General features: G+C 28.4%; 1 protein-coding gene across 1 annotated transcript; it reads right to left on the bottom strand.

Annotated features, from left to right (window-relative positions):
* Positions 1-7,509: 7,509 nt before the first annotated feature.
* LOC133796766 (heavy metal-associated isoprenylated plant protein 39) lies at positions 7,510-10,001 on the bottom strand. Its single transcript, XM_062234416.1, has 3 exons — positions 9,655-10,001; positions 9,141-9,216; positions 7,510-8,215 (listed from the first exon to the last, which is right to left on the bottom strand). The coding sequence occupies exons 1-3, from the start codon at positions 9,658-9,660 to the stop codon at positions 7,776-7,778; spliced, it is 522 nt and encodes a 173-aa protein (XP_062090400.1). The 5' UTR covers positions 9,661-10,001; the 3' UTR covers positions 7,510-7,775.
* Between the last annotated feature and the right edge of the window lie 2,074 nt (positions 10,002-12,075).

Here is a 12,075-nt window from a genome sequence, read left to right as displayed (position 1 = left end):
AACCCAGCTAGCACAAAAGAAAGCAGCAACTAACCTTTAATTCCTCTGAAACTTCGGATCCCCTAGCTCATGGTGCCCCTAGCAGCCTCCAATCCTTAACCACAAGCTTCAATTTCCACTTCAATCACTTCTAGGTTTAGAATTTTAGAGATTTTCTTCAAAGACTAAGAAGAGAAATCTCCTTTGAGGGAGAGAGAGAGTGTACGGGACAGAGCAAAAATGCTCAACACTTAGCTCATTCTCAGCTTAATGGTCCAAAAAGACCATACTACCCCTTTCCCATGACCTTGACCTTAATACCCCACAAGGGCAAAATGGTCATTTTTCTTAAATTCCCACTAAACCTCAATTTCACAAAAAAATTCCAAGTAATCAATTAATCCTCTAAATACTAATATCTTTCTCAAATATATCTCAATAATTCCTAGCAATTCACCAAATTACCAAAATACCCATTTGCTCACCCCGAGTCAGGTATTTATCCCTATTGTGATTTTTCTGCTAACTTGCCCAAAAAGACCGACTCGTGTTAAATATCTCAAATATATTCACATAATAATGTAGTTTCAAACACATAGTACATAAAATTACAATTATGCACTCAGTGTGTCAAAATTACGAAAATGCACATTTTGACAAAAAAATGCTTTTTAACATAGTTAATACCTTAAGATACATAAGCAGTCATATCATAATATAACTCATATAATTCATATAGTCACATATTTATTCAATTACTTAACACATAATTAATTCACGTGCTCTCTTAGCACGCTTATCCATGCATTTAATTGTATTATGAATTTTGAGACATTACAAAATCCATATTTTGGTGCATTGTGCATATAAAAAAACAGGAGCTCGTACAATAGACTATTTAAACTCTGCTTTTGACATTATAAATTATTCAAAATTTTTTAAAATTTTACAATAATATTTTGAATAACTACAATATACATCCATTGTCATAAAAAAATTAAAATTTTAATTCTCTACGCTCAAATCTTCATATAAGTATAACTTAAAATATATATATTTATATACTATTGTCTCTTTCCACGGTATAATTAGAAATCTTAAATACTATTTCAATTAGGTTCTCCTATAAATGTTTTCGGTACGTAAGAATACAATATTCACGTCTTTTTTATCAATACAAACATGTGTACGTCTAGAGTACAATAGCTTGACACCTACCGACGTAGGCAATTGTCTCAAAAAAATTCTTACTTTAATTTAATATTTTTAGAGGCCAGGGAGAATGTTGATTGAATTCTTAAATATTAGTAAATGATAAAAAATGAGTTGAGTGTGGTTGCTAGTGTACCTAATTATATACATGGTAATATATTATATGGTATACACATGTCTTCACTAATTTAGTTGGTATGTAAGAATTAATTAAGATACTAGTAATTTATATATATATATGCATGTTTTGGTACGTACGTAAGAATATGTAGCTTTAACTGAATCTTACTTTGTATTCATCCAAATCTTGAAAGTATAATATAATTAATTTGACGGAGTGCATATATACATATATAGCAATTAATCATATAGATCGATCTCCATGGAATTATTATTAGAAGAATAGTTATATATATAAATAAATATTAATGACGTCGTGAAAAACGCCAAATTAGAAATATTATGTGGCCTCTAATGAGAACCATATAATATTTGATAATAAAACACGTATAAGTTTGCTTTCGGTGGAGATAAGTCGGTGTGGGTGAGAGCAGCAGCAGCAACAAGAATAATGTTGACAGACCACAATTGTCCTTGTATTGTATTTACCTATATAATTCTACACCATGGCATGCCGTGTGCCTAATAATTCGTCACAGTGACTCAGTTTCATTAAGAGAAGCCTGACTCATTTTTGCCCAAATATATATTACATTTGATGTTGACTTATTAATTTGATATATATATATATATATATTTCTGTATAAATTAATTTTTATTAAATTCGTATAATTGTGTTCTGACTTTATCTTCCGTCCCAAACTTTTTATTGTTGGCCTTTTTTTTTTAATTTATAACATTATATGAATGGTCTCTTTTCTATTTACAAGAACAATCCTTAATTTAATACACCCTATTAAAGAAAATACTTGAGGAAGGCACAATTTTCTTATAAACTTGATTTTTGATATCTAAAATTGACAGCACATTTCTGGTATCAGAAAAATGAGTGTTGAAACATCTTCACAATGGAGGAGGATTGAAAGAGCTGCAGTAACTACCACTAATTTGGGGACCAAAAAATTAATACCATCTACAATGTACAAATACACATATATATACCTATATACATAAATATGTAGAAATAAGTATTTTGGAGATTTGATCTTCCAATCTTGGACTTAAGACCAAAAGCCCCCACCACCCCACCTGGTAGGCTTGGTCTTTTTAAAAAAAAAATGTTCCTGTAAAATCTGTGTGAAATGTGCCATTTAATAAATAAGGATTTACATCCAATTATCCTAATGTGCCGACAGACTGATAAATAGATACACTTCATTAAAATATATAAATTAAAAGAAATACACAGTATTCTTATTATTTATTTATGACAATTATTATTTGCTATAGTATACCACTATAATGTACAATTGTCTATTAATTTTTTATATTAAAATTTAATTTAAGTTCAATATATATTCATTTGAATATGTATAAATATTTTTTTATAAAATAAATGGGCATTGGGTCTTTTTTTTTTGCTGGGGATTTTTTTTTTTTATAAAAGATCAGTACTGGGTCATTGTTATAAACGTCACAAATTTTGGCCAAACTAGCTAGTGGCGGTAGGTGGCACGTGCCAGCCTGAATAACAATTATTTTGAATCGAGCTTGTTTATGTGGTTGGATTGGAGTGGCACAACTGGAATATATAATAACGTAATTCTCAAATAAATTTTTGGCTCTGTTTCTGCCAATATGTTCATGTTGGATATACATGCATGACCCACCACGTACTGTGTCTCAAGTAAATTTTTTTAGTTTTTAAGTTTTCTCCGGTGATAAAATATGGACACATTCTTTTTGTCAAGGATGCAAACGAACAGACCATTATTAAATATAAATCTTGCGAACGACCAATAATATGAAAGAAACTCCCCTTTTGTTTATATATATTTATTTATTTTTGAGGTTTTTTTCTTTCAAAACATTAACTTAAATGCATGAAAAATAATAAGGTTTAAAAAAAATGGTTCATTGATAGCAGCGGGTCAAATATCTGAAAGTTCACATGTACTGCTGCTTATAATAAACAGACTTAACGAAACTTTAACTGAGAAAAAATATGGGTTATAATAACGTTAATTATTAACAAATAAATAATAATGATAACAAAAAGTTTGACTTAACAAAAGGGAAGGACTTTTAGTCACATACGTATGTCAAAGTCCTGTAGTCACTAGTCGACAGCGCCTAGCTAGTCCAGAAAAAAAAAAATAGGTTAAAAAAATTATTATAGTACATATTTTTCTCTCTTCCTTTTTTGAAAAGATATTAGTCGATCGAGATATAGTTTGTTAGGCAAATTTGTCAAGTATTATAAGTAAGTGTAAACTGGGGTATATAGTTTAAATTTTTTTGGTCTCTCTTCTCTAAATAATAATAATATAAATTAGAATGAGGATAAGATCTAATTAGCCTGACATTGACCCTGTTTTTTTTTCTTTATAGTATATGGAGTGTAGATATAGTTATTGCTTGTACGTATTTTCCTCAACAGAAGTAAATAAGCTATAGACTTGGTTAGACTTTTTAAATCAGATAATATTAGTGATAGAACCTTGAGACTTTATTAAAATATATCTATATTGGGTTATTCTTTGGTAGGGACTAGAAAAAAATGTGTACTGGTGCATTTCTTTTATGTTCTCCTACCATAAATAATTTTTGGCGCAATTTTTTTTTATAACCATGTATATTATAGTTATTTAGAACATCCTGTAAATTTTCAATAAATTTTGAATAATTTAAAGTATCAAAAACTATGTTCAAACAGACTGTTTTCTACGCGCATAAAAAAAATTAGTTAAGCGTGCAACAATTTTTTTAAACCTTATCTTTTACTTGTAAATTATTTAAAATTTTCTGAAAATTTATAAAATACTCAAAATAACTACAATATACACAATCATAAAAAAGAATCGCACTGAAAACTATCCGATAGATTAACACGAAAGAGGTGCAACAGTGCGCCTATTTTTTTATCCCCTATCAAAGAAAAATCATATCTATATATATATATATATGTATAAATATAAAGTTAGTTTACTTTAAAGGCTTCTTTAATCATCAAACCGTACATGTGTAAATGTAATATATATATATATATTAGAGAGGATGGTTCCATATTCGAAATAAACATTATGAGCGAGCGCAAACAACAATTTTACAAGTAGAAAGATAGTGCATGTAATAAGTAATATAATAACGGGTGCCTAATATATATTTATCATAGTTGTTATTTGGTATTTTAAGTTGTCCAACATCACATTAGATGGCACTGTATAATAAGTTAACGATAACCTATAATACTTATTAAATTCAAATAAGTGACACCTAATATTTTATTATACCAATAACAATGCGTGAAATAATATGTATACATGTATGACCCAATGGATAATTAATGTCTGTGGGTTAATAAGTTGGCCAACTAGGGTGAAACCAATTAACATCCTTTGATCTATTGCATGTTGATAAGATTAAAAACATGGGGCTCTAGATCATCTCATGTTTAATCAGTGACTACTTAGATAAGTAATTAACGATGTGACTACTCCACTCCATGTCTAATTAGACTTGAAATATATCACTAGCTAATTTGGAATAATTGTCATACGATTTAGAATATGACATAGAACTTCAATATTAATATTAAAAAAAAACCTTAAATGTGTGGACAAATGCAATGAATCTAGAGAGTTCTTCTTCTGGTTCTTCTTTTTCAGCCGAGTGTTGAATCTCTCGGATCCCATCCCTAGCTGTAGCTATATGAAAATAAAATAAAAAGCTTCATGTTTATGATATGTTTGGTTAAATCGAAAAAGTTCAGAGAAGATGGAATATAACGTTCTATTTTTTTATTTTTTGGAAATGCTTAATATTTCATCTGTTAGAAGATGAAAGAAATGAGAATGAGGACTCCACTTTTTTTTTTTAATTAATACTTTATCAATTTTACGCAAGATCTCGACCTCAATTTCATCCAAAAATAAGAATTAAACAAAACATATAACATATATAACATCTCACTAGCCTAGAATATAAGCTACTTACCTTACACATCTCTTTATTATACATTAAAACTTCTTATTCTATATTGGAATAACTCTCATATAATCATAAAAAGTTTTAACCCTAACTTATGATCAATTATAAATATGAATAAATTCCACATTGTAATAAATTATAATATTTCTAGGTCTCACATTTAGAAAATATGCCTCCACACAGTAATAATTATCATAATATTAAATATATTTATATATGTTATCTTATACATACTAAAAATTCATGATAAAATTAATTATCAATCTAAACTTGTAAAATAACTTTATACATTTCCAACATTATATATATTATGTATATTGTAGCTATACATTTATGTCATTTTCTTTTATCAATGTTTATATATTGAATTTGATATGTTTTATCAATTATTATTTAATTTAAATTTACATGTGTATATTTTTAATATTTTATAGATATAATTCTATAGTAGTAATAAAATATGTTTGTCCCAACATTATTATACTATAAGGATTTTGGTGATTCTAAATTGAATAATTAATTTTCTCTAAATTGAAGATGGATAAGAGTACAAGATTGTTTTGTCAAAATGACGTTTTAATTATATAAAACCACTTTTGTGAACATAATAATAATAATAATTATTATTATATATTATTATGACCAAGGGATTCTATTATTTTTATGACTGAATATGATATTTATTAAAATATGATTCGAGTTAAAAACATTCTAATAGTCTCATTCAAAATTCCAAATTAAATAATCTAAGAAAAGCCATAATTAAAAAGATATAATATATATTTATATATATCTTGAAATCCAAGGGTTGAAAGCCAGAAGTAAACCAGAGTAAAAGCTAGCGGTTAGTTGTAGAATAGGATTCATACATTACGCACATTAGTGTTTATAATTACTTTAAGCCACAAAATAATGTGATTTTTATATATAATTTTTTTTTTTTTTTTTGATGAAAATATAAAAAAATATATATATATATATATTAGTATAGTTCAAATTAAATATATTTATAGTGAGTATATATAATTTTTGTGTATAACGTGCCAAGTGTACTTATCACTACCCACAATATAATTTGTTAAAAGAATATAGTGTGATGATGATCTTCAAGCATTTATTTATGCATAAATAATAAATAACAAACTGAAAATAATAAGACAAGATTTGCATCTAGGTGTACATGGTTATATCTTGTTTTTTTTTTTTTTTGGTTGTTTTCATTATAGTGTAAGCATTCGTCTAGAGAACAATTTATATGTATTTTATATGAACTGTAGTGGCTGGAACTACTTATATAATTAATTGACAGAATATATGTATGGAAGAGAACATGCCCTTTATATATAAAAATGTTGCAGCAATTGCTATCACATGCATCTATACATTATAAATAAGAATACTATATAATATAAAGATATAGATTAACAATGATCAAGTAGCTTAATGTGAATTGTTAACTTACATCAACTTTAAGCGAAGCAACATTTATGAAAATGATAATGTCGGAATCTTATATATTACCAACGTTGGTTAACCGCAAATCAAACAAAACAAAATTAGATAGTTTAAGAGGATATATATTTGCTTTAATTGTACACCAAAGAATTAGAGCCAAAAAGAAAAAGTAGAGATGCCCAAATCACAGAAACTTGAGGCAAAGATACCTTGAAAAAGGGATCCATAAACATTCAAACAAGCCATGATTCTCAAGCAGAAAATTCCATCAACAAAATTGTTTAATCCATCCAAAATAATTAAAAAAGAAAAAGGTTAATAAAAATCATTACTACGACCGACCATTGAATCTCTTGGTCCCATTATTTCTGTTGATAAAGAGACAGACAACTCAATAAGACCCACAAACCTTCAAAGGACGGCTATGACTTATGATCCTTCAATTTCGTATACAACACAAGCACTTAAATAAAGCATACCGCCATCTCAGATAAGGAAAGCATACATTAATTTTATATGTCCCACCACGAGCTCTATCACTGTGAAACTATCACTTTACTTTCTAGACCCCACAACACAAATAGAAGCCATCCCATTCTTCTTCTTCTTCTTCTTCTTCTTCTTCTTCTTCTTATTTCACTTTCCCTTAATTAATATTTTGTATCATTTTGAATTCAGAATATCTAGAACTTAAATGTGTATATATTTATGAGACTAGAATCAAGAATAATAATAGCAGTTAACACATATGTCTACATGCATCCAAACGATTATATTATCTTGATACCAAAAAAAAAACATTGGTTATATTATTTAGCTCTACACAACACATTACTAATGCTTTTGAACATTTTTCAATGAGGAGAGGGGGGGCATCACCATGTATATACAAAGAGCTCCTATATTCTCTTAGTTTGGTTTTTTTTTTTTTTTTCCTTACAAAACATATTTCACCATTCCCTCAAAATATTTTCGGGATTAATTAATCCTCTCTTGAAAAACTTGGAAATTGTTTTTCTTTAAACAATAACACAAGCATTTGGATTCTCTTCCATGCTCTGCACATAGTAATATGTGGTCATGTGGGGGTTGTATGCTCTATAAGCCTTCACGAGCTCCAACACAGGGTCCGGTGGCGGCGGTGCCGGAGCAGCCTCTTTCTTCTTCTCTTCATCCTTCTTCTCTTCTTTCTTTTCTTCCTTCTTTTCTTCCTCTTTCTTTGGTTCTTCTTTCTTTCCCTCCTCCTTCTTTGGTTCCTCCTTGCCTTCTTCTTTCTTAGCCTCTTCTTTCTTGGGCTCTTCCTTTTTGGGCTCCTCCTTCTTGGGCTCCACTGCTGGCCCAACTGAGATTATATCTGTCTGCCAATACTTTCTCAGTTTGCTCACTACATTTACTGGATCCACTGTCCCTATCACTGTGAGTTTCTTATCCTTCATGTCCATTGATATGGCATCAATCCCTGAACCAATATTGAAGAATGTGATTTTAATTAGTTATACACAACTTTATGTAATAATTTTTTTCTTTAGACTAACGTTAAGATCCTGGATTTTGAACACAACTACTCTCCTAATATAAAAGAGAACGCATTGAATGCAAGTTTCGTATTATATTATATATTAGTGTAACTATATACTATTATATATATATGAAGTAGTACTAGTGTTAATGTAGCTGTGTACCACTATAACTAATTGAACATAAACTTTACAATAATAAAGTGGTTTTTTAAGTGACACTTCTAACCATAATTTAATGACTTCATCCTTATGTGTGAATCTATCTTAATAGAAAATGCTAAAGCCTGCAATGCTCTTGAGAAAAAAAAAAAGAAAAAGAAATGCCAGCAGTCAAAATCATGTTAAAATATACAACTTTGTGAAGCCATAGAAAGAAAGCAACTAGCCTAACACTGTGGCCAAATCTACACCACGTACTCACTTGAGTCATCACTCTCAACACTTGTCAAACAGAACATATGAACACTTTGCTGCAAATTTCTTTACAATTTATCTCAAAAAAAGAAAAACAGAGAGAGAGAGTGTGTGTGTATTTGATTATATTATTATTATTATTATTTTAGTATTTTTCTTTTTGTATGGTGAAGAAACAAATCTATGACTGTTTGGTGGGTAGTTGTTTCTTTTTTAAGAAATGAATAAGAACAAAAAGTTTTTGTATCATGATCTTACTAACTTTTAAAACATTTGATTTCATTCTAAAATTTGTTGGGTTAGTAAAAAAATTGTTTCCACCCAAACAAATTAATATAATTTTTATTTTATTTTTATGAAAACCAATTACTCAGCCACCAACAAATTAAGAACCAGATAAGTTTTCATAGGAAAGATTATTACTTTTTCTTCTTTTTTTAAATCCAGTACCTGGAAGAGTAGAGACTGTTTTCAAAGCTTTCTGCTTAGCTCTGTCATCATGCAAATCCAGCTTTAGTATGACCTTCTGCAACAAAAAGATGGTAACACACCATGAGAGATCTAATCTACCTAAGATCTAATAATTCTTCTTCAAAGAAACTAAGGTTTGGCTCTTCCGTCATATTAGAAAAAAAGATCCAAGGTATGTTATTTAAATTTTACGCCTGAAGAATTATTCAAAGTTTGAAGAGACTAGAAGTATAATACAGGAACCAAAAAAATAAGCATAATTGAATATCATCCCAGAGAAAGACCCCCACTTTTTTTACAGAACTTATTCAAAACAGAGAATCTGAATCAAACAAGAAAAACCCCTGAACCACAACCAACAACACCTTTTATATTTCTTAACAAGAAAAGAAAAAAAAATACAATAAAACTGTGGAAGAATCAGAGCCAGAAAAGGGTAACACTGCTAATAAAAGATAAACGAGAGATGGGGCAAAAGAGATGGAATCCAGACCTTCATTTCCAAATCTCCTTTTTTTTTTTCCTTTGAGAGAGAGAGAGAGTGAGAGAGAGATGAAAAACACTGAAAACAGAGAGGATAGTAGCAATGGGGAAGAGGGTATTAAAAAAGAGAGATTGAGACGAAATGGAATAATGCTTTATTGAAAGGAGGAAAAAATAAAGAGAGAGAGAGAGAGAGAGAGATGGGATTGCTGTTTGGACAGACTTGGTACCAGAAAAATCCGAATCAAAACAAGCAATGCAGAATAGGAGAGAGGGAAAAAAATTAGAGGGAGTGAGGTAAGGTTGAGAATGAGATGAGAAGAGTTAGAGAATTGAGTTTGGTACCCGAACGTGATTTAAAACAAAGTGTAATGAGTGAAGAGTCTATTGTAATGTAATGTCTAATGTACTTTAAAAAAATTCATGGACGTGCGGTAAAAAGAAGACATTGCCTTCTCCCTAAACTAAGCCCCACTCTCATCCCACTCGCGCGTCTTTTCAACCCTCTCAACCAAACCAACCTCTTTCTTTCCAATTTTTCTTCTTCCATTATTTTACGAGAGAGTAGTAGTTAGGTTCACGTGGTTTTCTTTTGTTGTTTTTTTTTTCAAATCAGTATTCCAAATTAGATGATAGATCATTTTTTTTCTTTAAAAGACAAAAAAAACAACTTATTTACTCTCTAAAGAAAAATGGTGTATATTTTTTTTTGGGCAAAAAAACAGTGTATTGCTCTCAAAGGAAAAAAGAAAAGATTGAAGGGTACAATTGAAACCTGAGTTGCCAAGTACGACTATAACTATGAATTTAATAAATCGTTTGTGATTAAGAAAAAAAGGCATGATTGAAATTTTAAATATAAGTGGTACATGCATGACTTGATTTTTTTTAAAATTACAATATTATTTTAAATTTAAAATTTTAGTAGGGGGTGTTACCCCACTTACACCTCATCTTCCACCCATGAAGTTGACATATTATATATGTGAAAAAGTACATATATTCTTTTTATAAAAAAAAAAAATAAAGTACATATATTGGCTTACCAAAAATAATTAGAGGAAAAAAATGAAAAAGCTTTCCGTTTTTTATATCAATTAATGTGAATAGTGACGTGTCCTTTGAAATCATAGAGAAATATTCTAGTATCAAGTTTATTGATGATTAAACTACATAGTTTGAGTCTCTAAAAAAAAACTACATAATTTGAGTTTGAACCACTCAACAAATGACTTAATACGTTTTTTTTAATGTAAAATAGATTCCATTTAGTTAAGTTCCAACATGTGATATAGAAATATAATGCACAAAACTCGATTGTATAATGTACAAAATAACTATATATATAATACAAAAAAAAGTATAAGAATATTAATAGTACACAAAAAAACAAATCAATTTATAATAATTACTGATACCGTTAAAAAAAATTAAAAAACTTATATAAAGCATTAAACTAAAGTCTAAATATTCAATATCCTCCAAACAAATTCAATTGGTTTAAAATTTCCATTTCACAAAAATGAGGTTTTTTATTTTATATTTATTAATGAGTGATTTTACAATATATACATAATGAACGTAAATTATATCAATGAAATATAAACATTTTTTTTGACAAAAATATAAAGAATTATTTGCATGATTATAAAAGTTGTGTTTTTATTATGCATACAGTATCGAATTTACCTATAGTACTATACACGATCATATACATGATAATTCAATAATAAAAAAAATAGTTTTGTTTTTCGAACACTCACCTAAAGAGATTGTTTTCTTTTCTTTAACGTACTTTTTTTACAAACTTTTTAGTACTCTTTTGGAGTGTTATAATCCACTACGATGGACTTTAGGAGAATATGAGGAACATTTATTTACTCGTTTAGAGGAAAACTAAAAACCTACCATTACACACCTTTTTTAAATACGGCTGGCAAGGTTTATTTATATATATATATACACACATATATTTAATTAATCTATTGGACAAATTTCCCTTAGTTTTCTTTAAAAAAGTAAAACTATTAATAATAATGTGATGGTAATTTATATGTTATAGCATGCACATACATGTTATTGCGTTTTTTTTAATGGTAAACAAAATAATTTTTATTTTTTCTTTTCGTGTTATGAAGGGTAGGCTCGAAATTGATCCCATTGGCCTGTCTTTGTGAAAGTTGGTAAATCATCTTGTCCACTAAGCTGTACGTACCGATATAAGTAATTTTTAAAAAGAGAAAATATAAAATAAAATAAATAATATTAGGGGTATTATTCACTTTGCTATCAATATTTGTTATCCGAGTGATATATTTTACACTCCATAATATTATAAAAATATTCCATTTTTATAGAAATTTTTATTTTATATTTATTTTTAAGTATAATAACTAAAATATATCACTTTCATAAAATTTTAAACTTAAGA

The sequence above is a fragment of the Humulus lupulus genome, chromosome 8 (genome assembly GCF_963169125.1).
Source record: "Humulus lupulus chromosome 8, drHumLupu1.1, whole genome shotgun sequence".
Classification (NCBI taxonomy): domain Eukaryota; kingdom Viridiplantae; phylum Streptophyta; class Magnoliopsida; order Rosales; family Cannabaceae; genus Humulus; species Humulus lupulus.
Note: the sequence above shows the minus strand (reverse complement) of the source record. Positions and strands in the feature narration are given on the sequence as shown.

What these genes read in the sequence shown, in the direction of transcription:
- LOC133796766 (XM_062234416.1), bottom strand. An exon ending in AACAGTCTCTACTCTTCCAG is followed by an intron (nt 8,216 to 9,140) that starts GTACTGGATTTA and finishes ATATTGGTTCAG; the next exon opens with GGATTGATGCCATATCAATG.